We start from the raw sequence: 27,857 nt of genomic DNA, 5'->3' as shown, positions 1-27,857 counted from the left end.
CACAAAAACCCCATTAGACATTATAGTTGACAGCACTGATCCATTGCTGAAATAGTTCTTGCCAACATCCATAGGGTGCATCTGTGCTAGCTGCCTATAATTTCTTGGCAAACAGCTTAAGGGAACTTTATCATGAAGGACCTTCAATTCTTGTGTACGTTATCATGAAGACTGATGAGAAATGCTAAAGGTAAACACAAAATGCTGGAGTAACCCAGCGGGTGAGGCAGCATCTCTGGAAAGAAGGAATGGGCGACGTTTCGAGTCGAGTCGAGACGCTTCCTTCTCTCCAGAGATGCTGCCTCACCTGCTGAGTTACTCCAGCAATTTGTGTCTACCTTTGATTTTAACCAGCATCTGCAATCCTTTCTTACACATGAGAAATGCTAAATATACAGCAACTGCTGGATTCATAAAGGACAAATAAAATGAATAACATAACTAATCCTTAGAAATGTGTTTTAAGCATAAGTGGGTGGCGCCAGCAAAGGCTGCCTCGCCAATAGTCTGTCTGTCCCTTTCCTTTTTGAGTTTTAATAGTATGTGCTAAATGTATTTTTTTTAGTCTTTAGCTTGTTTTATGTGGGGGGTTGGGGGGACAGGGGTAGGGGGAACTTTTTCTAATCTCTTACCTTGACGGAAATGCAATTTTTCCCCGTATCGTATCTGCGTCCGCACTGTGGCCTAACATCGAGGAGTTGGCAGCCTTTGCTGGAGACCGACTTTGGTGAGCTCCACTGTGAGTGACTACAGGACTTTAACATTGCGGAGCCCGCGGTCCCTTTGCCAGGGCTCAACCTCGGAGCTCCAACCATGGGATTGATTTCAGGAAGCCAAGCGGTACACATATCCTGGTTTGCATTGATAGCGCTGAAGTAGAGATGGTTGAAGGCGTGGGTGCCTGCGGACTTAACATCACGGAACTCTCGGTCTCTAGTCAGAGACCGACTTCGGGAACTACAAGCCGCAGGAGCTTCGACCACCCCGACGCAGGAGTTTCGATCGCCGTGACGCGGGAGCTTCGACCTTCCCGACACGGGAGTTTTGATCGCCCCTATGCGGGTGCTTCGACCGCTGGCTGAAGGAGCTTCAATCGCCCCGAAGGATGGTTCGATTGCCCAGACTGCGGGAGAACATAGAGGAAGAGGATTGGACTTTTTTGCCTTCCATCACAGTGAGGAAAGTGGAGAATCCACTGCGCTGTACGTTTATGTTAACTTTTATGTAGTTATGTGTCTTGTTTTTTTTCCATATGGCTGTATGGTAATTCGCATAATTGTACCTTAATTGGTAAATGTGACAATAAAAGACCTTTGAAATCTTTGAAAGAAGTAGAGGCGTTGGTGGGCCTTCTTAGTCATTGCTTCAATATGGATGGCCCAGGAAAAGTTGTTATTGATATTGATTCTGAGGAATTTGAATTTGTATATACCCTATACCCAAGTTTCTTCAATATTTATGCTGCACATATTTAATTTTACCATGCATGCACTGAATAACACAAGGAAAATTGCAGTCATGTTTTCTTAACATTGAAAATGAAATGAAAGATATCTCACACTTTTCAAAACAAATTACATTCAAAACGTTGTAATGTTCACGGCAGTTAATGCCTACACCACGAGGATTAAAACTAGGTGGAATGCGTTTTACTACTTATGGTGTTGTGACGTCATGGTAACCCACGTCCTGTTACTTTACTAAATACAGAAGCAGAGAGAGACCAGTCAGATATTGTTCTGTTCGTAGACCAGTCCGATATTGTTCTGCTCGTAGACCATGGCTATTCTTTCAGTACTGTGTTTTCTGGTCTTTGCTGCACTTCAAGGTAAATTAAAAGCTTTACTTAACCTCTTGGATATAAAATTGAAGTAACCTTGTTTTTAATTGTGCTGAGAAACTATAGTGTAAAATGTTTAAAAAACGTGAATTGTTGATGTACCGAGCTGACATCCTGTCTGGGGAAGTTTTACATGAAAGTATTTGATACTCAATATTGAGAAGTTTCCAAGCTAGATGAGATTCTCTGGAGAAACACCATGTATAATTACTGAGATTGTATTGATTTCATATACAATTCAATTATAAAAATAAAAGATCACTAATAAAACTGGTAAATCAACAAGGTTAATTGTAGTTTATCTGAACGACTGTATACTTTGAGATAAGTTCCTCAAAGAAATGCAACTTGCAATTTGTAAAATCATTCTGATAGCGAAATGTTATTTTAAACATTAAATGAACAAATTGCGTCAATAAGGTTCACAGTTGAATCTTTATCTGGTATTCCATTTATTTATTTATTTATAATTATATTTCATTAATGGGCATGGGCATCACTGGCGTGGGTAATGTTGCTACCCCTCTTTGATGTCTAAACATGGAATGACTGGCAAGGTCATTTCAGAGGCCAGTTAAGCGGCAACCAGATTGTGATGGGAGTGTAATCACATTATGGCCAGACCAGGTAAGACCAGCAGAATTGTTTAGACCCGGAAATTCTAAAATAAAAACAGAAAATTTTGGAAACACTCAACAGGTTAGGTAGAAACTATGGAGAAAAACAGAGTTGCAACTTAAAGATATGACGAAGGGGCTTCAAACTGAAACATTCACTTTGTTCTCTCCAGCATCTTTTAGTGTTTAAATCAAAATAGTTATCTGACTTCTTGGAAGCAAACTTGTGATAAAAATGTTAATTCTAGATGGCACACACAGCTGGCATGAATAGACCAGAATTCAGACCATTAATCTGGATTTCTGATTTGTTAGTCCACTGCTATACTATTGTGAGACATGGCAACACAGGATGTTCTAATTGATGTATGTGCGTAAGTCAGAACAGAAAAGTTTGCGATGGTTCAAATTACCAATTGCTATCACCCTCATTAATACGTACACCAAATGAGAGCAGGATTAAATTCAGCAACCATGATGTTCCATGGAAAAAGATATTACTGGCATTCAACCCTCAGAACTTGCTCTTGAATACCGGCTTCTCTATGGGGTTCCCAAACCAATCCACAGCTCGAGGGAATGGTCCCAAAGTGAAGCATCAACATTGCCCATGCCAGTGATGCCCATATCCATTAATTAAATATAATTAAAAATAAATAAATAAATGGAATACCAGCTAAAGATTCAACAATGCACCTCGACTGAATGGTCCCAAAGTGAAATGTGCTAAATATATAATCCTCATACATTTTTGTTCAAAAACATGAAAGCCTGGTAATAGATAGGTATTGTTTTTAACCACATTAACACATTTTTCCATTTTGCATTTTCAACAAAAACAAATGATGTTTGCCTTCAATGAAGGGGATTTGTCTTTATTGGAAAGAGCATTTGTTAACAGTTCAGCAAGATGAGGAGATTTGGGGAGAATCACTGAGTTTGTTGCAGTAGTTTATATTTCAATTTAATTGAAATATTTTCAATATTTTTTCATTTGATATGTCTTTCAAGAATATGGCAAATAAATCTATTTTGTAGTGAATTGCATTGAGAAGTATCTTCCACATTTCAGACTTCCATCCGGAAGCATATTTCACGTTACATTTTCCGCCAACTTAGTCTTTCTGCGAGCCACCCCACAGGATTAATACAACAGTAGTTCAACCAATACATCTAAATCGATGAATGATGTGTATTTCATGATTCCTCATTTAAATATTTTCCTGTGAAATTAGAACCCATTCAGCAAGGAGCTATCAGTTTCCATTAAATTTTTTTGTTGGCATACTGGTTGGAGTATTATAAATAGGTGCAAGATTAAATTGATTATAACATGGTATTGGCTAACAAACTTTGATATGCTAGATGAGTTTGCTAGATGAGTATGCTAGATGAGTTTTTATGCTTCTTGACTTACTCGGTGGCAAGGCATTCACTTAAATAATTGTCACTTGATTATCCACGGATTGTGAAACCTTACCTCAATATTTGGCAACATAATCTTTAGGATATCCAAAGATGCTTGGTAGACAACGAGTAGTGCTGAAGTTCAGGGTTTATCTGTAAAACAGGAAAAAAGAGCAGAACATTTAATCATGGAATAGCCAAATAATATGGTGCGTGTGTTGGTGGAAAGATACAGAGACCTCCATAATGTTTGGGACAAAGACCCATCATTTATTTATTTGCCTCTATCCTCCATAATTTGAGATTTGTAATATAAGTGCACATTGTCAGACTTTAATAAAGGCCATTTTTATACATTATGGTTTCACCATGTAAAAATTACAGCAGTGTTTATACATAGTCCCCCCATTTCAGGGCACCATAATGTTTGGGACACAGCAATGTCATGTAAATGAAAGTCATCATGTTTAGTATTTTGTTGCATATACTTTGCATGCAATGACTGCTTGAAGTCTGTGATTCATGGACATCACCAGTTGCCGTGTGTCTTCTCTCGTGATGCTCTGCCAGGCATGTATTGCCTGTTTTGGGGGCTAATCCCCTTCAGTTTTCTCTTCAGCATATAAATGGCATGGTCAATTGGGTTCAGATCGAGTGATTTGACTTGGCCACTCAAGAATTTACCATTTTTTAAACTTTGAAAAATTCCTTTGTTGCTTTAGCAGTATGTTTGGGATCATTGTCTTGCTGTAGAATGAACTGCCGGTCAATGAGTTTTGAGGCATTTGTTTGAACTTGAGCAGATAGGATGTGTCTATACACTTCAGAATTCATTATGCTACTACCATCAGCAGTTGTATCATCAATGAAGATAAGTGAGCCAGTACCTTCAGCAGCCATACATGCCCAGGCCTTAACACCCCCACCACCATGTTTCACAGATGAAGTGGTATGCTTTGGATCTTGGGCAGTTCATTCTCTCCTCCATACTTTGCTCTTGCCATCACTCTGATATAAGTTAATCTTCGTCTCATCTGTCCACAAGACCTTTTTCCAGAACTGTGGTTGCTCTTTTAAGTACTTCTTGGCAAACTGTAACCTGGCCATCCTATTTTTCCGGCTAACCAGTGGTTTGCATCTTACCGTGTAGCCTTTGTATTTCTGTTCAAGTCTTCTGTTGACAGTGGTCATTGACAAATCCATACCTGATTCCTGAAGAGTGTTTCTGATCTGTCGGACAGGTGTTTGGGGATTTTTCTTTATTATAGAGAGAATTCTTCTGTCTTCAGCTGTGGAGGTCTTCCTTGGCCTGCCAGTCCCCTTGCGATTAGTAAGCTCACCAGTGCTCTCTTTCTTCTTAATGATGTTCCAAACAGTTGATTTTGGTAAGCCTAAGGTTTGGCTGATGTCTCTAACAGTGTTATTCTTGTTTCTCAGTCTCATAATGGCTTCTATGACTTTCATTGGCACAACTTTGGTCCTCATGTTAATAAACAGCAACAAAGGTTTCCAAAGGTGATAGAAAGACTGGAGAAAAGACTAGGTGCTGAGAGCTCTCTTATACCTGCATTAAGGAGGCATTTAAACACACCTGAGCAATTACAAACACCTGTAAAGCCATGTGTCCCAAACATTATAGTTCCCTGAAATGGGGGGACTATGTACAAACACAGCTGTAATTTTTGCACGGTGAAACCAAAATGTATAAAAATACCCTTTAATAAAATCTGACAATTTGCACTTTAACCACATGAGATTTTTTCTATTACAAATCTCAAATTGTGGAGTACAGAGGCAAATAAATAAATGATGGGTCTTTGTCCCAAACATTATGGAGGGCACTGTAAGTTGAACATTTTCACTGTTATACAATAGCTTAGATCCAATTAAACATTATGGAGGGCCTGGAAAACCTGAGATAATTCCCCTTTGTCTTTTACCTGAGATATTTTGGGATTTTCTTTTCTCTGGAGAAAATACCCAACACCGCCATGATTTAGTATCTCATCTAAAAAATAGACTGTGGAGTGCATTCCCATGACCTCACTGAGCTGTCTGCCCAAACTGCATGTCATTCTGATTCAACCAAGTATGCTATTTATAGATCCATGGCAAACACTGGGGTGGAAATGAAAATTGTTTCCTAAATCTGAAATATATGTTCAGATTATATTTTACTTGTCCAGTACTGTCTGGCTGAAATGCCCAAAGAATGAAATTCAACTTTACCCGTGGAGCAAAACAAATGGTAGTATGTTGGGGAGAAATGATGGCTGGATAACAAGCATCTATTTTGTCCTGTCTTAGAGTATATTGATCACTTAAGTTAGATTCCAAGTGATGTAGTCAATCCCAACAGTAAACAGAACAGGAGATATGATTGCTCACATCTGATATAGTTACACAAACTTAAAATATGCGCAATCCTGAAGAACATAAACAATCTTAACAGTGGGGAAGGTTTTATTTTTAAAGAAATGAAATGGAGAAACTATTTATTCAATCTTTAATTCAAGTTAATCAATTTACATGGTACATTAAATGGAATTATATTGATTTATATGAAGCTGCAATACAAATGTTTAACTTATATTGACAGATGTAAATATAGAGGAAGCATTCTAATTAGTGGCATCATCCTACGGATTAAAGTAGATCTTGTTTTAATTTTTAATTGAATCTAAGCTATTGTACAACAGTGAAAATGTTCAACTTGTCTTACTAATTAGAAAGTAATCATTAGAATGTGAAAGTTCTTCCTTTCACTAAGAAGTGCAATGTCTCATTGAACAGACAGCAGGCAACATGATTCACAGTTAAATAAATATGGCATAAAACAGTCAGAAACACTTAGAAGGTTAACTGCATCTGTGAAAAACAAAACAGAGTTAATGTTTCAACTTAAAAGATCCTTCCAAGAGTTTTCAATCCGAAACATTAATTCTGTTTTTCTTTCCACAGATACGCTTGACCTACTGAATGTTCCCAGCAGTTTTATTTCTATAGATACTGGTTGACATAATGATGCCTATGTTGCCAGCAATTTTGTTTTTTTTGTTTGATTTTTTTATTTTCAAGATAATCATGTGGATTCAATTTTGTTCAGTTATGGATGAGCTATTACTAAATTCACCACGAGTAAAATTGCTGCAAAAATGAAATTGTATAAGTTACAAATATCACTCTGTTCACTGGTAGTTAACATGTCCGAAGGAAAACACTTTGTTTGTAAAAGGATGGACTTCAGTCTCAGCCCCTGAGATAACTAATCAGTCCTAACTCTGAAGTCCTTCATCAACCCTACAACCCCCCCAGGTTCACAAAAGTTTTAATCTCCACTTTCCTTATATTTTATGATTAACATATAGCTGATATGTATTGATATTACAATGACAATTTAATGTAATTTAGCACAAGAAGGTTTGTGTCTAAAATATATTATGTTCAACTTCTTCCTAAATTCCAGTGTAATAAGACATCAGGAAGTTTCTATTCTGTACCATCCTATACAATTGTTACATGATGACTCGGGAAATATTTATTTTGATCAAAGGTCATTGACCTGAAAAATTATTTCTCTCACCACAGATGAGTCTGTTGAGTTTTTTCCTGGTATTTTCCCATTTATTTCAGATTTCCATTAGCTGTGGTATTTTACTTTAAAAATATTTGCTATCTGCTGAGTGTACTGTAAATATGTTCTTTATAATCTTAACTGTTTAGCATCATGCTAATCCCTTTGGACTATCTCAAAAAATTTTTCAGCCAATTAAGTTATTTTGAAGTAATGTCACTTTTGCAACATAGCAATTTACAATGTCCAACACAGAGGAAAGGTTATTTCACAAACATCTCTCCCCTTGATATCATTGTGGAGATTTTAATTGGGTTTTTTTTTTTAATGAGGTTTATCTAAATGTTTGGTTTAGATCAAATATATTGTGGTTTATCTGGAAGAAAACAATGTAAATCACATTCTTTGCTTCTGCATTATCAAATTTTGAACTTTTACCACAGATGAGAAGGAAAGTTAATGGAATTATTACATAACTCTAAATATTCGCACATGGTTTATATAGTCAAAATTATTTAACATACTTGTCAGAAAGATCAACAAATTCAGATTTTCCTCTCCTGGATTGGATTATATTTTGCTGAGATGTAAAGAGTTTATTCTAATCAAGGCAGCTAGGTTTGAATGTTAAGTTGTTCAAATAATTTCTCAAGCAGTTATTGGTATGAAATTGCTTCAGTCAGCTTCAATTCGTTTGGGGAGATTTTCTCTGTTCAACATTTCCTTAAAAATTAAGATAATACTGGAAATAATTGAGTTTGTAGTCTTACTAGATAGAAATACCTAAGAGAAAATTAGCAAGAACATTTTTTTTACAATAACGGAACAATATTTGTCCATGCATCAGGCCAAGATGAATATTATTATATTTGATCTTAAGAATTTTTCTCACCTTTGTTTCACTTGACAAAAAAGACTATATGCTCATTAAAATATCTTATTTTATACCTTAGCTTGCTCATAATACCTTAGCTTGCTCATAAAGCATGAACGCATTAATTTGATGTATTGTTTTTGGCCAGGTTGTTTCTTTCAGAGCAAGTGTAGTATATGAATTTGGAAATGTAGGATAGGAGTTTTGTAGGGTAGTAGTTTTTTTTGTTGTAATTTATAACATTTTTGAATTGTTCTTAATATACTGGGTATGGCCAGGGTGGGGGCAGGGTGACAGAACCATTGCTTGGAACATCCCTTGTAGTTAACTGATATTACAGCAAAGCAATCATTTCAGTAGAACCTTTGGAAATATATAATTTGAGTTAATTTTATCAAAGACTCCACTGCTCCACTGTGAAGTTACTGTATGGCTTGTGGTTTACTTAGTGGTATTTATGATTCACTTATGTTAGACATTTACCAAACAGTGAATCGTCACTCATGTTTAAAGTAGAAATGTGGATAATGTAAGCTAAAGGCTACAGAAGTTTATTTAAGTGAACATCTGATGAACTTTCCATAAGGGGCTTTTTAGTGAATCATGCCTTTTTACAGTTTCCTTCACACCGGAAAGACCACTGAGGTCACAGAGTCTAGTGTAGGAGAAGAAAGCACACAATACAGCAGCCCAAAACATCAAAGCATTGAACGTTACAATCCTTCTTGCACGACTCGTTGTGTTCCATTGTCTAAGAGGTCATAGATTGACCATTTCTCACATTAAAACTTTTCACAGGCAATCTACACCCAATACTCATACTACCATAAAAGTCTGTGTCAGTTTTCACTTCCTCTCATCGTCTTACAAAATTTGTACTTAGTAAATTAGAACTTCTGCAAGTTACATTTTGGTGCTCTGTAAAAACTTGGGAAATCCTAAATTGATCATTCCTAAACAATCATTGGAAAATCTTCTTTCTTCTGGCATTGTTTGTAGATATAAACAATACATAAAAAACACAAAAAATACCAGTTAGCAGCCCATGGGCCAGCCTGCAATTCAATAAGATCAATAAACCCACTCTGCCAAGTAATCCCCAAGCCCTCTGATTTCTGATTTTTTTTAGCATGGAGAAATGTAAAGGGCCTGTCCCACTTTCACGACCTAATTCACGACCTTTTTTACTCGTGGACATTTTTCATCATTCTAGAAAAAACGCCCCGACCTACTTGATGCCACGAGTACCTTCGACCTACCTACGACCTCCTACGACCTACCTACGACCTTGTGACGACCATGCTGCGAGCATGAGCCGAGGGCAAACTCAGCAAAGGTCGTGAATTAGGTCGTGAAAGTGGGACAAGCCCTTGACATTCTCGGTCTTTTGACTTCGCAATAACTGAAGATCCAGGTGGTTAGTGTGGTGTTAAGGGATAATTTGGAACTGCATACAGCAGAAATGAATGTTTTTTAATATGTTTGTTGCTGGATTATGAAAAGATTTGGAATAATCTTTCAGAATTACAGAAACCTTTAGCAATGGGGAGAGGTGCATTAATTTCAGAACAGCTGGTTATCCTGATGGTACAGCCTTCTGTAGCACTAACAGTAGAGCTTTGTCTTTGGAAATTGTTAAGTAACCAAAAATCACTGTGATAAATAGCAAATCAATGCAGAGCTATCTCGGCTTTGTAAGGAATACAACGGTGAGACAATTTTATGATTTTTCATGAAGCAATGAATAACTGAATTTTGATTAACATTTTCTCAGAGACATGATTACAGGATTATGCATGAGTTACATAATGACATTATCATGAACTCCAATGACTACTATAATAAACACAAAGGGGTGACAGAAGGATAGACAGATTATAGGTTCACAAAATATTTTTCTCCGAATTGAAGGATATTTCGATCAGGGAATCTTGCTTGAAGAATGTATTTTGAAGTATCTAACTATATCTAAAGTCATAATATGTCATATATCCTCGGATCTGGGAAAAAATATGGTGTATTGAGGTGGAGACACAAGAAACTGCAGATGCTAGCATCTTGAGCAAAACACAAAGTGCTGGATAAGCAAAGTGGAGGCAGCATCTGTGGAGGATATGGACAAATTACATTTTGGGTTGAGACTCTTAGAGTGAATCAAGGAAAGACAAAAAGTCACTTCCTCTGTATATTTAGATTAATTAGTACCTTGAATGTCAATATCTGTTCCATGTCTTCCACTACGAAATGTCATGCACTTACTCGAAACATATCATTGTGAACCAAAGGAAGAAGAGGCTGAATGCTAACAATAAGGTGGTACACTGTGAGATGCATGAAACTAGATTCCTCATTTAATAATGTTCACAGACCATTTGTTTTTATCCTTCTAGCAAATTCACAAAGCCTACAGTGGAAATTTATTACTGTGCTCGAGGGAAATTCAGCAGTTCTCAATTGTACAATGAAAAAAAGTGAAGGATCATATATTGAATGGAAAAATCCAAAGCAACAAGTTCTATACTTTAACAAAAAGAAAGGTAAGCAAGGCCTTTGCCGTCAATATACAATAGTACATTGGTCAGATTTTGAGCCAGTTCTGGAATTTATTGAAATCAGTTACCTGGCTGGGTCCTTTCCTCGTAACAACCTTACCTCTAAAAATCTCTCCAATTTTAAAACACAGCAATAATAGGCTTTCTTGGAATGAATTTACACTGAATTCTACCTTGTGTGGTAATTATTGAGAGGTGCTTACCAAATGTTTGCTGATAGCTCAGGCAATGCCCAATTGTTTAACCTTATCTATCAACAAATTCAATTAAAACAAAATGGCAAAAAAAAAAAAAAAATTCCGGTGCATGTTAAATGTCTTTGGTAACTTCTATATGATGGTGATCTGCGGTGGCACAGCAAGTACTATATACTATTGAGATTGTAATTATACATTTATTTTACCAACAGAGCTAAGGGATCACAGATTCAAATTAGTTAATTACTCAACCTCACAGTTAATTATCACACTTCGCGATACCACAGTGGATGATGACGGCATCTATAGCTGCTTATATTATGCTCATAAAATAATAAAGAAGCAAGTGCATCTCACTGTTTTAGGTATGTATACTGCCAAGATGAAAATGTATATAGTCGTATGGAAATAGGCCCTTCAGCCCACCTCATCCATGTTGACCAAGTTGCCTAACTTACATGTAGCTAGTCCCACTTGCTCCCATTCCATGTGTTTGTTCAAACAACTTTTAAATGATGTGATTGTACTTATCTCTGCCATTTTATCTGTTAGCCCTTTCCATATTTGAAAACTGTTTATCTGCAAACAGACTCTCCCGAACAACTTTTAAAAGTTTTAAAAATCAAAATTAGACTTGCCTCATATTCGGATTTTAAAATTAAGTTCAAAATAAGTTATTACATCTTTAATCTGAAGAAGGGTCTTGACCCGAAACGTCACCCATTCCTTCTCTCCAGAGGTGCTGCCTATCCTGCGGAGTTACTCCAGCATTTTGTGTTTACCTTCAATTTAAACCAGCATCTGCAGTTCTTTCCTACACATTACATCTTTAATCATTGATTGGCAGAATTAAAGTCCATGCTAAAGAATGAATGTATTTTGTATGTATCATTTCAAAACAAATGCATATTTTCTCAACTCTGCAGCACCACCTTCAAACCCTATGTTGAGTGTCAGCAAACGTTCATTGAAAGAGAAGGTGGTCCGTTGTATCACCAAAGGAAGCAAGCCAAAGCCTCAAGTAACCTGGCTCCTGAACAACAGAGTGGAGTTACATGGTGAGAACATTTTAAGTAATTCAGATTTGAATCCTTTATAATATGTTTTTGATTTTACAGTCCTGGTAAATCTTCCAGTCCTGGCAAATCCTCATACATCTTCTCTACACTCTTTCCAGCTTAATTACATCCTTCCTATAGCAGGGTGACCAAAACTGAACACAGCACTTCAAGTGTGGCCTAATCAATGTTTTGTACAACTGTAACATAATGTCCCAACTTCTATACTCAATACCCTGACTGATGAAGGCCCATGTACCAAAAGCCTTCTTTACCACCCTGTCTACCTGTGACAACTTTTTCAGGGTACTATGCATCTATACTCCTAGATTCCACTGGTCCACGACACTCCCAAAGGCCTGCCATTCACTGTGAAGGTCCTTTAGACTTCCTAAACTACAACATCTTGTAATCAGCATTAAACTCCATTAGCCATTCCTCAGCCCACTGGCCCAAATGATCAAGAGCTTGCAGTAATTTTTGATAACCATCTTCACTATCAACAATACCACCCACATTTGTATCATCTGCAAATGTACTAATCATACATTGTACATTCTCATTCAAATCGTTGATATAAACCACAAAGATCAATGAGCCCAGCACCGATGCCTGATGCACACCACTGGTTACAGGCCTCCAGTCTGAAAAACAACCTTCCACCACCACACTCTGCTTCCTTCCATGAAGCCAGTTCTGCATCCAGTTAGGTAGCTGGATCCCATGCGATCTAAGCTTCCAGGGCAGCCTATCATGCAGAACCTTATCAAAGGTCCTGCTGGCCCATATACCCAATGTTTACGGCCTTGCCATTGTCACCTAGTTGTTTATACTTTATACTTAAAATACTTTATAATACTTTACATAATTTCAAAGAGATCTTCATTTTGCAGGGATTTTATCTAATAACTTAAAACTATACCAATGCAGTTTTAAGTAACAACTGATATACTGTAGACACAAATTCTCATTGGTAAAAGAAAGAGCCCAAATAACAAAAAATTACACCATGTGTGGGGTCTACTATAGGTCCAACTATAGTGGTTGCTAATAAATAGATTATGAGTAGTTTCATATTGGTTAACTACAATTCCAGTACGTGACAGCTCTTATTGCTCCGTGCTTTTAATAAAACTTATCTAACAAATCTTCTCTTTAAAAACAACATAGGGCGCACAAAATATAAACAAGAAAATAATAGTGCAAAGTATACAACAATCAGTATATTGAAACTCAAACGACATAACAAGAATTCCAGAATTGACTGTTTGGTTCGACATGAAGCATTAATGAACAGAATTCTTAGAGCAACCTACAGATTTGATAACAATTGTGAGTAGAATTTTCATCATCATAAATGATTTTGTGCTTTGAGAGGTATGTTTTTAAATGATACCGACATATACTGACTACAAAAAGTAGTTGTCACTTATGACTTCATATATTTATGAAATATTGAATATTTACCAAATGTCAAACGAGGTTTAATGAGGCTGCAGCCTGTAACTAATTTATATTTTGTTTGCCACAGACAATTTATTTGAACCAACTGAATCATACGCACAAACAACTACAAGTGGTGAGTTTTAGTTTCAATCGCAGTTCTTCATCCTGTCAGTCTGACTGAACTATACACATTCTCTTCCATCTGTGGTAATGTGGGTGTAGTTTGAAGATACATAGCTTCACATCCTCATTAGACTGCTTCTCCCACTGAGCTTAATGGCTCAAATATGTAGACAACAAGAATGTTGCAAGGAAAATATGAAGCCAATCTTTTATCCTTCATTGTGACCCTAGCTGACCTAATCTTACCTTATGTAAGCTTTTCAGAAAATCCACACTTCCATGAAAGGATGTACAAAAATATGTTTTCCTAATTCAATTATTAGATAACTTAATGGGTCATCTGTAAGCTAGTTATTTGTAACACTTAGAACCGTATGTATAATATTCCTTAATCCTTATGCAGAAAAATAGAGCTGATTGTGCCTTTACTCTTAAGAATTTAGAAGCATCGGGGGCGATCTTACTGAATCAGATAAGATTCTGAGGAAATATGAAAAAAGGATGCTGCTCTCACCTTTTGAGGAATTAGAATTGTGGAGTATAGTTTCAGAAATAGAATTTTCTTCTTAGGATAGAGATGAATGGGAATAAATCCTTGGAATTCCTTAACTCTTCCAGAGTTGTAGAGGCTGAATCATTAAATATATTCAAGGCCAGGATAGACACTTGAACTTTGGGATAATAAGAAACAGACAGGAAAGTGAACGCACACCATAACCTTATTGATTATGGCGCAGACTGTATCTTATGACATATACCTACTTCTCAAATGCGCCACCTTGTGGTTAAACATAAGATAACCAATAGCAAAAGTGCTACAGTAAAGGAAAAATAGTGTTTTTTGCTCAGTCAAGTATAAATTCCAGGAAGTACACTAATAAACTCAAAAGATTAGTCGTATGTATCTTTTATTCATAATCTTTTATTCAAAATCTTGTAGTCATCCTACTGATTAGAGAATTACAGATTATCTAAGAATGGGCAATCCCCTTTCTCCAGAGATGCTGCCTGATCCAGCTGAGTTACTCTAGTATTTTGTGTCTATCTTCACTGCCTTCACACAACTGAGTTTACCAACACACCAATGGGACATGTTAGCTAATTTTATTATGTGTACTATTCTTATGATTATCATCCCACTTGGATTAATCCCCAAATTAAATAGTGCAGTTCCAAAAATCAAGGACTGGCCTGCATTTACACAGCAGTGCACTAGTTAATTAATTTGATGTGTATAAGCTCAGCTGCAGATTTTTTTACCAACCTGTGAATAATACTGCTTAAGGTTGACTCAATTTGCTTCACTTTTGAATCATTTTTGGTTTAATGATCAGATGTGGCTACAACCAGTCCAGAACCAACAATGGACAGTGAGCAACCTGACCTAGACAAGGAGGACTTTTACACCCGAGAAACTCCAAAAACTAAATGTGAGTATGAAGGCAATCAGTACTTGTGCATTTGAGGTGAATGCAAAAAGGAATGAGGATTAGAAAGAATTGCTGCTGAGCTTCTTGACATAAAGTGCCCATCCAGGCCAAAATGCCCATCCAGGTCAAAATCATCAGCACAGATCACAAGCTGAATGCCCTGATCTGTACCATAAATTGTTTTATTGTGTAAACGTTTCAATTACTTTGGCAGTTAAATACATACCCTGCATTTACTCCACTGATTTTAGGAATAATATCTGTAAGTAGTTTTATGAATGCCCTAGACTACATCTGCCAATTTTAAAACACTTCTAAATAAAATCTTCAATTAATCCCAGTTATTTACATGTCTAAGGTTCAAATATATACAGTAGAAACTGCAGATGCTTGAATCTTCAGCAAAACACAAAATGCTGGTGCAACGTCTGCAGGTTTGGCAGCATCTGTCGAGGGTAGGAGACTCCGTGGGAGTTCCCAACATTGATTCCAACTCCATGAAATCTTTTATCAGGTCAAATAAATTCCAGGAAACCCCTGGTTACTATGTACCATCTTTCCTCAACTGATGAAGTTTAGGTTATAAACACAGCATGGAAATGGGCCATTTGGCCCACCAAGTTCACACCGACTATCGATCATAAAAGGCATGATCTCTACCACCAGGAAGGACAAAGCTTCAGGCACATAGGAAGAGCGCTACCTGCAGATCCTCCAAGTCACACATCTTTAATACTTGGAAATTTATTACCATTCTTTGATCATCACTGAGTCTAACTCTACCTTCAATAGCATTGTGCACCTTCACTCTTCACCCAAATATATATAAGGTGGCTCACCACCCCCTTTTCATGGACAATTAGAGATATGATTAATATACGCTTTGCCATGATATCTAAATCCTCAAAAATATATCTATATACAAGTTGCCTGTCAAATAAATGATATTAATGCAGGTTATACACATTCTTATTGACATTATGTTAAATAAAGTGTAAATATTAATTTCCTTCTCATTTAACATGATTTCCTCACATCAACAGATGATTCAATGTTGCATACAAATGGTAATTAATTCTGCTTAAGCTAAAAAGAGTAATTAAAATGTAAATTTTGGGGGATTCTCATAAAAGAGATATCTAGAAAATGTACCAATTGTCCTTTATTCAATGGCTGAAATAACCTAAGTCAGAAAACACCAATGCAAAATGTAGGTCGTGTAATTAGGTAATAGTATCCTTCTTCCTCATAGAGTAGTTCATATCTGGAATGAACTGCCCAAAGAAGCTACGGTAGCTGATACAGTTATGACTTTTATCAGACAACAGACAATGGCTAGGAAAGGTTTAGAGGGCAATGGGACAAACGCAGGCAAATGGGACTAACCTGGTATGCCACCTTGGTCAGCATGGACGAGATGGACCAAAGGGTCTGTGTCTGTGGTGTAGCTCCATGACTCCATGACATTCTAATCTTAAGCACTTGAGATAGCACCAGTAACTTCTACTTTACTGGACAGAAATTAGTACTGCACTAGTCTCCTTTAGAAAATCACGACTAAAAATACAACTGTCATTATTTAATCTTTAATCCTGTTCTGCTAATAGCAAAAGCTGTTATTTGAGCAGAGTTCAAGGGAATGAAGAGATTAAAACTGAATGAAACGTGACATAAATGGAAATAGGACACATGATTTAAATTAAAAGTATCAGCATAATTACAGGGAACTGTAATGGCAGGAAACCATCAGTTTTCAGAGGTGTGTGGGGGAAGGATTGGTACCAGTAAAGTGATGTATGTCCTGGGGAGGAAAATCAGAATGCAGGTGAAGTAAGGAATGGTTTGAGAGGGGAGAGTAGGGAATCAATGGTTGCAGAATGGGACTGTGGGATGAGGCAGGATGGTGTGGACGCTTAGCACCTTGGATTTGCAGAATCATGAGGAGAGATATGCAGTATATCAACAGAACCCTAATTTCAACATTTTTGAACAGTACTTCAAACTGACAAATATTCAGTCCTATTCTACGACTGCTCAGTCATTTTCAAATATATGCTGTCATTGTCCTTTTAATGCCACTTACTTTAATTGTTCTTTCTATTTTATTCTAATTTCTTTTCATTTGATTTAATGAGGGCATCACTCTGTCTCCTTAGTTTGATAGGCAACACAAATGCTGGAGAACACAGCATATCAGAAAGCAGCTGGGGAATGTCTGACAAAGAGGCATAGACCCAAAATGTTGACTATTTATCTTTCCACAGATATGGCCTAACCTGCTAACTATTTCAAATTTCTTGTTTCTTTTTCCGATTTCCAACATTTGCACGATTTTTATTGTATACCCTATACCCGGCCTCTGGGACTGGGTGAAGGGAGTAGGATGCTTGTGCCTTGGAGATTCATATTTTTTCGTGTTTTTTGCATGCTAACGTATCTCTAACAGAAATATATTTATCATGTAAAAATGGTGGGAATAATCACATTTTCAATAACTCCACCATGCAAAAGCACTATGCAATGTTCCACCTCACTACTTTAATCTTACAAATGCTTTAAAACAACTGTTCTGATAATCTGAAATTGTATGCTCCTTTCTTATTAATAATTAAGGACATGCTGATGGAATTATATTACAGTTCAGTTAAAATAACAGCTAGCAGATGAACCTACCTTCATAAACTACGCTGAAATATGTTAATTAAGGAATCAAGCATACAAACATTTTTTAAAAAACTGTTTCACCTTGTACATACAAAAATAATGAATGCAAACACAGGATTTGTTTGTGTAGAACATTGTTTTATTTGCATAAACAAATTTGAAACTTAACAAATATTCAAAACTCTGATTCTTAAATTATGTTTATCTTAATTGAGGAAAACCTTTCATTGAAAATTCGGAATAGAGAGACATGGAATATTCCATAAATATAGAAACTGCAGTCACATTTTCCATTGAGTCATAGAGCTGTAGAACATAAAAATAGGCGTTTTGTCCCAACACATATATGCCGACTGTATTGCCTGTCCATACAAATCCCATTTATTTGCATTAGGGCTGTATCCTTCTACTCTTTTTCAATCCAAGTACATGCCCAAGTGCCTTTTAAACATTGTTTATGCCTCTACCGCCTCTTCTAGCAGCTCATTCCGTACAACCTCCGCCCTCGGGGTGAAAAACTGGCAACTGCAAAATAATTCCGAAGATAATTATTTTGTTTTGGGCTCTGTCAAAATTTAGTTTTCATATCTAAATTGAAATGGTTAATCTTGTGGGAACAGGGAGGCTGATTATCTACTCATCGCAGCTTTTAAAAGCTATAAAGGGACAGCAGGAAAATGGCATTGAGGTCAAGAATGGATTAGCCATTAATTTATTTCAAGAATCCAACGTTTCTAACTTTTCAGTTTGTATGCAACATAGTTTCAGGATGGGATTATTTATTTTGATACATTTGTTGCTTCTTAATCAATTGACTTTTAAAATCTGATTTTTATTTCAACCAGTGGAAAATGACACAACATTGAATGCAAGCTCTACACCTATTATGGAGTTACCAATCACAGAAATTCAAAAAAGCACCTTCAAGACAAAAGCAGGTTCATTCATCGGTGAGTTAGTTATTGCAAAATGGAAACGAGGTCGGTGGGGGCGCTGCGAGCCGGCAGCCCTGCTAGCAGCATGTTAGTTTTTTTCTACTTTTTTTGTTTTTTTAGTGTGTCTCAAGGTGTGTTTTTAATGTTTCTTTGTGTGTCTTGTGTGGGGGGTGGTGTGGGGGGGTAAAGGGGAAACCGTTTCGGTCGCCTCCTCCACGGAGAGGGGACTTTTTCCATGTCACCTCCTTCGTGGCCTAACATCGAGGATCAGTGCGGCCTTTCCCGGAGGACTCTTTCGTCGTGGAACGGGCGAGCCCTCGCCGGGGGTCGCCAGAGGGGAGAGCTCCGTTCGCTGGCCCGCGGCGGCCTGAGGCCACGGTCTGCGGATCTCCAGCTGGCGCGGCGCCCGGAGCCTGGGATCACTCGTTGGGGACCCGGGAGCAGAGCTCCGACCGCCGGCCTACTCTAAACGGGGCGCGGCGGGGACTTACCATCCGGAGCGGGGTCCCTCGCCGGGGATCCCTGGAGAGGAGCTCCGACCACCGGCCCTGCAGTCTGCGGTGCTTCTGGCTGCGGCGCGGCGGAGACTTTAGATCTTCGACCGCCGGCCTGCGGCCTACACCATCTTGAAGCCGCAGTCTCCGGTGGGGCGGCACCGATTCAGGACTTACCTGGACTTACCTTGTCTGAACATCTGGATGCCCGCAGTGGCGATTGCGGAGGGTTGAGGTCCTGACCCTGGAGGAGGACTAACCAAATATTGTGCCTTCCACCACAGTGATGAATGCTGTGGTGGATGTTTGTGTTAAATTTTTATGGTGTATTGTGTGTTCTTTTTTTATTGTACCGCTGCTGGCTAATTCATTTCACTGCACTTTATGTGCAAGTGACGAATAAAACTTGACTTGACTTGAGTTGATTATTTTAAAAAGATAAATCATATGGCCACAATATATTTTAAAAATTCTTTTTACTATTTTTTTCAGGATATGGTAGCACTCCACTCAATTCAAATGAAAACAGCACAGAGAGAAATGGTATGTAATCAATATTTTCTTGCATGAATAAAATATATTTCACAATATTTATTATGTGCATGACAAGCAGTGTGCTCTGTCATTTTCAAATTGAAGTGGAACAGCAATTACATGAATTTCTGGGAATAATCTGCAAGATGCAGGATCTTTTCATTCCAAAGAGGAAGAAAAAATCTAGGGGAATAAAGAGGAGACCGTGGCTGACAAGGGAAGTCAAGGACAGCATAAAACTAAAAGAGAAAGCATATAACATAGCAAAGATTAGTGGGAAGTCAGAGGATTGGGAAGTTTTTAAAGAACAACAGAGGGTAACTAAAAAGACAATACGGGGAGAAAAGATGAAATACAAAGGTAAGCTAGCCAATCATATAAAAGAGGATAGCAAGAGTTATATAAGTTACTAGACCAAGTGCAGACCCGTTGGGTCTGTTCCCCCAACGTGCGGTTGTGGGGGGGGAGGCGGCATGCAGCGTCACACACACTAACTATCCCCCGTCCCCCGCACTCACGCTAATTACCCCCCTTGATATTATATCAATATTATTAATTTGCTCCTTTTACCCCATAATCACCCTATCTACTGACGCATAGCCCCCAACTTGCAGTCACATCTAGAGAGGGGTGGGGGGCGGGGGTAGAGAGTGAGGGCAGAGAGAGAAGGGGCAGAGACAGAGAGAGAGGGTGAGAATGAGGGGGAGAGAGAGGGGGTGCTGAGAGGGGGGTGAGGGGGAGAGGTGGGGAGCAGGGAGGGGGGGGGAGGGAAGGGGGGGTGGAAGGGAGGGAGGGTGGGGGGCGGGAGAGAGAGGGGGGGGGAGAGGGGGGAGAGGAGAGGGGGAGAGGAGAGGGGGAGAGGGAGAGGGGGGAGAGGGAGAGGGGGGAGAGGAGGGGGGGGGCAGAGGAGAGGGGGGAGAGAGGGGGGGGGGGGGGGGGAGGGGGGGGGGGGGGGAGGGGAATAGGGAGGGGGGAAGAGGAGGGGGAGAAGAGGAGAGGGGGGGAAGAGGAGAGGGGGGGGAGAGGAGAGGGGGGGGAAGGGGGGAAGAGGAGGAGGGGGGGAAGGAGAGGGGGGGAAGAGGAGAGGGGGAAGAGGAGAGGGGGGAAGAGGAGAGGGGGGAAGAGAGGAGGGGGGGGAAGAGGAGAGGGGGGGGAGAGAGAGAGGGGGGAGAGGACAGGGGGGAGAGGAGAGGGGGGGGGGGACAGTGGAGAGAGGAGGGGGGGGGAGAGAGGAGGGGGGGGGGGGGGGAGGAGGGGGGGAGGAGGGGGGGGGACAGAGGGGGGGGGGGGAGGAGGTGGGGGGGGAGAGGAGGGTGGGGGGGAGAGGAGAGAGAGAACCCAAACCCCCCAAACAACCATTTGCAGGTAGTGCTTTTTTCCTTCAAACTAACCATAAGCATATTTTCATTTTCAAACCAAATTAAGGGTACTTACTCACAGCTGTGTAGCCATTTGTTCAGTCATTCAGAGCTCAGACCTCCATGTTGTAGAAACTAATTGAGGCACACCACTTCCTGGTTTTATAGTCGCTCCCCCCTGCTGCCAGCAGGGGCAGCAGAGAGAATGGAGAATTTTGTAAAATCATTAATATCTCTGTCATATTTAATCAACGGGAAAAATCCTTGGCACACATGCGGCGGAGGGGGGCTCTGAGCGAGGTGGCCAAAAATGACGGCCGTAGGTGGCGGCGTTCTCTCCGAAATCGCAGCACAGATCGCCAAAACCGGTCAAGAACAGAGTTTTAGTAATATAGATATAAAGAGCTAGAGAGAGGCAAGAGTGGACGTCAGACTACTGATGCAGAAGTGATAATGGGGAATAAAGAAATGGCAGAGGAGTTGAATAACATTTTTTCATCAGTCTTCACAGGAAGACACCAGCATATAACATAGCAAAGATTAGTGGGAATCCAGAGGATTCGGAAGTTTTTAAAGAACAGAGGGTAACTAAAAAGATAATACGGGGAGAAAAGATGAAATTCAGGAGAGTCAGGGGGTGGAAGTTAGTGGAGTAGCTATTACCAGGGAGATGCTTGGGAAGCTGAAAGGGCTGAAGGTGGATGTCACCTGGGCCGGATGGACTGCACCCTAGGGTTTTGAAAGAGGAGGCATTAGAGATTGTGGAGGTATTGATAGTGATATTTCAGGAATCACCAGTCGGAAGTGATCCCAGATGATAAGAAAATTGCCAATATTACCCCTTTGCACAAAAAAGGAGCAAGGCAGAATAGTGGGAACTATAGGGCGGTTAGTCTGACTTGTACACTCATATCTTACAATGTTTCCCTGTGGAATAGTCTCCAACCTTTCTAAGCATCTGCAAATTAAAAAGTCATAGGTCACATGCCTTTGCTAACAGAATTGGCCACCAGCTCTGAAGTGCTCACGTTGGTGTTCTCATCTTTGCATTTAAATCCCCCCATGATTTTGCCAGTCAAACTTTCTTTGTTCAATTACACTTTATAATATTCATTTCATTGACTCAACAGTTGATTATACCTCACTCTTTCAGCCATATCAACTAATAAACCCCCTATGTTATAGAATATCCTCTCTTCATTCCACAATCTATCTAGCCTGTTAGGCTATCTAACTGGTTTTAAACTCACCTCTTTAACAAACTTTAACTATGTCTATTTGGCTCAGATTACAGCTCTGTGACATGCCATGGGAGGGGTTAAGGAGAGGGGGGGGGGGAGTCAAATCATATATTGTTTAAAATTGGTTAATTTTATATTCACTATAATCATCAAGGGTTTTGGGTAGACAGCAGGAGAGTGGTATTGAGTGGTGTTAAATTATCTAGATATATATGTTAAACTAATGACTCAAGGATTGAAGCTTCTTTACTTATGTAGAAGGGTATAATTATTTTCCTCATCTACTGTCAATGACCAAAATGAAATGGACTTTTGAAAAGCATGCACATTTACACGGGGGAGAACGCCTCTATGCTTAGGTTTCATTTCAATTTGTTAGTTTGACAAGTCCAAAAGCAAAATATTGTAGATTTTGAAATATACACAAGATGGGTCTACCTGTCATGTTGTTTAAGGTATCTGTGAGCAGTATCACGCCACATTGTTGCCTGACGTGTGTGAGACAGTTCTCCCAATTTGAACACCAGTCCCTAGACCTTTGTAAGGAAGATTTTATAAGATTCAGTGAGCTGAAAGAATTACAGCCATGTCTGATACCTGATGCAGGTACAGTATTTACTGTGGGAAAACAGGCATTCTATTATGCTTTGATGGAGAAGGAATCACTTTTTCCATTTATTTTCCCTCTTCATTATTTTTAGTTGGTTATTAGATGTATAGTTAGTTATGTCATGTGATGACAGTCCTTGTTGTGTTTAGTTGTAGTTAAGTTGTACTTGCCTCTTCAATGTCCTGTCCCTTCTGTATGAGTAATGAAATCTTGATAGTCTTGGCAGTTAGCAATATCATGAAAATGACTCTTCAATGTATGGAATCTGCATCTGAAATGAAAGTAAAATGGCTTAACCAATACTCATAACATTTTGAAAGATGGTGATCACAGTTTTATACCCATACAAGACATGATTTCTTTAAAGGATGATTTTGGAAAAGTGATGCCCACTAAATTTGTTTTTTTGCTGGTGTTGATCAAAGTCCAAATATTGAAAAACTATGCTCTGCCTTGTTTTGGATAGGCTATTGAGACCTTTCAACACCCAAATTAACTTTCAAATCTGACAAATGCCTCTTACAAAAAAAAGACTGTCTTAAAATTACAGAATTCCTTCAGTATTGCACCAAAGTAACGGACAGCATTTAAACAAGTATAGCTTACATTTATAAATCATCTTTGATAAACCTTGGTCATTCCAAGCTCTTCACATCCAACCTTGCTTTTTTTTTAATCAAGCTGCAGCATGGAGTTACCATTCACAAAAAAAATCAAGCACTTTCCAGAATAAATAATATTTCACCTGGTAACCCAAATGTACTCTTCAAGTCATGTGTTCAAAATAAAACATAAATTATGAAAAAAAGTTCATTCATGGATCTGGACAATATTGGTAAGGCCATTATTTGTTGGCCAGACTAAAATGTCCCCTTAACAGAGTGGCCTGCTGAGTCTTTACAAACCATTATTAAAAGACAACCACATTGTTACAGGTCCGTAGTCACACATTAGCTGGGGAAGTACAATATATTTATTTTCGTGAAGAGCGGCATGGTGGCACAGCGCTAGAGTTGCTGCCTTACAGCGCCGGAGTCCCAGGTTTAATCCTGACTACGGGTGCTGTCTGTCTGTCAGGAGTTTTACGTTCTCCCTGTGACCTGCATGAATTTTCTCCGGGTGCTCCAATTTTCTCCCACACTCCAAGGACATTCAGGTTTGTAGGTTAATTGGCTTAGGTAAAATTGTAAATTGTTCTTGTGTGCAGGATAGTATGGGTGTGTGAGGATTTATGGTCAGAGCAGACTCGGTAGGCTTAAGGGCCTGTTTCCGCGCTGTATCTCCAAACTAAATTAAACAAGATTAGTGAATGAGATTGATTTTTAATGAAAGATTAGTGCTTATGATTATCATCACTAGCTTTCCATTTCATATTTATTTAATTGCTTAAGATTAAGTTATCTCAACTGCATGAATAAATAGTTCAACCTAATGAGCACACACCTTAAGCATAAGGATAGCCATTGTAACCCCCTTACCCAAGCCATGTTAGAAATCAAATGATTCATTACATAATAGTTTAACACTGAACCAGATCAAGTTATTAATTGTTTTCTCTCATGATTCAGCATAACCTGAATTCTCCTCTTATAGAACAATACCTTCATACTGTTCCATATCCAATAATCAATAATTATTTTACATCATTATGTTCAATCCTGCGTTTATTTTTCAGAACGGACTACATTCAATTCTACCATTACCTGGAATAAAGCAAATACCTCATCCATTGACAGTGAAAAAACTTTGACAATAAAATGTCACAGCAATTTAACCAGTAAGTTTGTCTAAACTTATTCCCAAATCAAGGGTGGCATGCAACTACATTTTGGTGGTAGTGGAGGGGGAGGGGGGGGGTGTTGCATGCCACCCTTGAAGTAATCACTTGGTTTGGGCTTTGGAGATTGAGTATATTTGAGTATATCAGAGTAGTGGGTATTGGAATAATACCCTGAGCCATGTTGGGTAGATTACAAGGTCAGATGATTTTGAATATTGTAAGTGTAGTCAGAGCTATGAATGGCAAGTTAGAAACTGCTTTGCAAAACCTCTGCTCAAGTCTCTGCAATGTTCTAAAAGGACCATGCATTACCTATGAACTCATCCCACACATGGCTGTCGCGGAAGTCATGTCGGGTGTACAAATGTAACTCACACTGGGAAATGCCAGTTTGATTTCTGGAGGCACAAGACATCCATAAAATGTTTGATTCAATTTGGGCAAAGTTAATTTCCAGTTGCATTGCACTGAACAAAAGTGTTTGAATTTCTAAGCAAGCATTTCATACCATCCAATAAATGGTGACTCAGAATTTTATGTTTTACTAGACCAAGTGGAACCCATTAGGCTCCATCCCCCAATGCGTCTCCTCCCATCCCCCACTCCGTCAACTCTCATAGCTTCTGTATTGGCAGCAGAGATCACATTGATGTCATTTTCGGTTGTCGGAATCTTCACGGCAGCTTGTGCCTGAGATCCCATTGTGATGTCATTTTCGGTTTTCGGAATCTTCACGGCAGCTTGTGTAAATGAGATCCCATTGTGATTGGACGACTGTGAGATGCCATTGTGACATAATCACTGGAAGCTGCTAGAAAAGTCTCCCACTCACAGGCAGTTATTATTTTTAAAGTTGGCTTTTTCAAAATTTTTAATATTGATATTGAGAAATATAACATCAAATGTGAAGAAACTTGATACTATCAACCACGAGAAAAAGCTGAGTAAGATTCTGCCAAATATTTGCGCTATTGTGTACCATTTTGGCGTAGTTCCTTGATCTTTCAGACAGATAAACAAGACGAGACTTTTAATAGTATAAAGATATTGTGTGGGCCTACTTACTCTCATTGTTAATAACGTAAAGACAAGAAAAATACTATGTGAGAAGTCATTAATAATCTTTCTTATATTTCCTACAGTAGAAAATAACGGAAAATATGAGAAACAACAAATGAAGAAGAATGGAGCCCTATTATTGATTCTAGTATCTTTCCTGATTTGTGCTTTGTTTATCATCTTCCAATTATTCGTGCTAAAATTATGGAAACAGCATTTAAAGTGGAAAAAGCGTAAGCTAATTTCTTACATTATTATTAACATCCCTGCTAACCTTAGCATCAAAATACTGACTTCTTTACTGAAATAGAGTTCTACTTATGGTTGCCCTGACATATGTCTTGCTCAAAGAATCCACACTAATGTACCTTTGCCTCCCATCTTTGCGTTCTTCAAATTAGCCTTCCTTTGGGAAGGAATAACGGTGGACAGACATCTCTAAGACATTGTCTTTGCATCTATTGATGCCATATCTACAATTCTTTTTTCTTTTATTGCAGAAAAAGATGAATCTGATATCACAGGGGAAAGTAACAAATCAAATAAGTCAAGTAACGAAGAAAATGTTCGAGCAGAAAATGATAACCAAGGTAATTTGGGGCAGAATATATCCTGGATGCCATTTCAAACTTAACATTATTTAAGAAGTATTCTATGTGCAATGCTGCTTAAGTTGATCAATTTTAAATTGGAGAATCCATCTTTGAAACTATGGAAATAGAATTAAAAATTAAAAATAATATTTATAAAATTGAACTTAAATTCAGAAATTAGAAGCTAAACCAAGATTTAAAGAATGAGATACTACCAAGGTTGTAAAGCAACACAAAGTGATGACGAGGTTAAAATTCTGGAGTGCTGGAGTAACGCAGCAGGTCAAATCTTTGGGCAATATGGATAGATGAAGTTTCGGGGCAGGACCTTTGTTATAATTTAAGCGCCTCAAAATTATTGAAGAAGAGTGTACCTAAATTAGTTTCAAACAATAGTAGTAGTTTATTAATAGTATATACCCAGATTAACATTAAGTACACTGCCCTACACTTGCTGGCACATTGGCCTCAGCAAAGATAATGAATTAATGACGACAAATTTATAATGACCAATGTTCCTGACAAAATAATTATACCTCTATTCATAATCCATACTTACCTAACTCACTGGCAACAATTTCTATAGGATCTGTTCCGGTTAATTTACTGTTTACAACTACCTTTATCACAGAGTAACCAGACAGGTGAAAATCTGCTCATTTTTCAAAAGTTCTTTAAATGTAGTATTCAGGTCACAACAGTGTACTTTGAGTGAGTTATCTCAGCTGTTGATTCCCATCCTTATTCGCTTTTCTCTACAGGCTGAAAACCATTTAATGAGTTTCACAAAGTGTAATACTGATTTTGTGAATCATATTCATAGTGCAATTAAATTCTTCCTTTGCATCTGGGGAAAGCATTCTGAGCTGTTGCAAAACACAGATGATTTACAAATTCATCATTGGGAATGATGGGTATAGGAACAATATGAGGCATTGTAATTAAGTCTATGTCCTCCACTACTTGAATGAACTAATACTAGCTGAATATGTTTCCACGTGCTGTTATCACCAGGATTCATAAGAATAATAGTTACAATTGAACTAAATTTGCTAAATCACATTATTAAAACTTAAATGTGCTGAATTTCATAAATATAAAAAATGCTGGAAACACTCAGTAGGTGTGGGGATCTGTGGGAAGAGAACATTGTTAATATTTCAGATGAAAAATCAGCATGCAGCATTTTCTATTCATTTCATATTTTTATCATCTTCAGTTTTTTAAATTTAATTTACTACTGAAATTGTTATTTTTATTAAACATGTGATGTTATGTTACAATTACAACTTTATGTTCCTATACAGATTCTAATCTTCAAACGCAATACATAGTCCATACAAATTCAGAAGAACGAGTAAAACAGTATTGTAATGATATACCTGAAGATCAAACACAAGAGAGTACAGTTTAATTCATTTTGTTGTCAGACAAGTCAATCAATCTTTTGTTGTTTTTTTTTAAATCTTTG

The 27,857-nt window shown here is 38.3% G+C and overlaps 1 protein-coding gene and 1 long non-coding RNA gene across 5 annotated transcripts in view; one reads left to right on the top strand and one right to left on the bottom strand.

Moving 5' to 3' along the window:
* Positions 1-4,019, bottom strand: part of LOC129712326 (uncharacterized) — a 307,129-nt gene extending 303,110 nt beyond the window's left edge. For 2 of the 3 annotated variants that reach the window (XR_008726040.1, XR_008726039.1), the window contains exon 1: positions 3,938-4,013. This is a non-coding gene — a long non-coding RNA (uncharacterized LOC129712326). Of the gene's footprint in view, positions 1-3,937 lie in introns of all 3 variants that reach the window. The other variant, XR_008726038.1, reaches the window with a different exon arrangement.
* On the top strand, positions 691-27,857 carry LOC129712324 (cytotoxic and regulatory T-cell molecule). Of its 2 annotated transcripts, XM_055660658.1 has the most exons (13): positions 691-1,828; positions 10,703-10,849; positions 11,274-11,426; positions 11,988-12,119; positions 13,290-13,451; positions 13,651-13,698; positions 15,023-15,118; positions 18,628-18,732; positions 19,704-19,754; positions 24,630-24,731; positions 25,877-26,026; positions 26,294-26,383; positions 27,694-27,857. In XM_055660658.1, the coding sequence occupies exons 1-13, from the start codon at positions 1,780-1,782 to the stop codon at positions 27,798-27,800; spliced, it is 1,392 nt and encodes a 463-aa protein (XP_055516633.1). In that variant the 5' UTR covers positions 691-1,779; the 3' UTR covers positions 27,801-27,857. The 2 variants fall into 2 exon arrangements, with proteins under 2 accessions (XP_055516633.1, XP_055516632.1); XM_055660657.1 differs by lacking the exon at positions 691-1,828 and having other exon boundaries at positions 9,452-10,849.

Source organism: Leucoraja erinacea, chromosome 32, assembly GCF_028641065.1.
Source record: "Leucoraja erinacea ecotype New England chromosome 32, Leri_hhj_1, whole genome shotgun sequence".
Taxonomy (NCBI): Eukaryota; Metazoa; Chordata; class Chondrichthyes; order Rajiformes; family Rajidae; genus Leucoraja; species Leucoraja erinaceus.
Note: the sequence above shows the minus strand (reverse complement) of the source record. Positions and strands in the feature narration are given on the sequence as shown.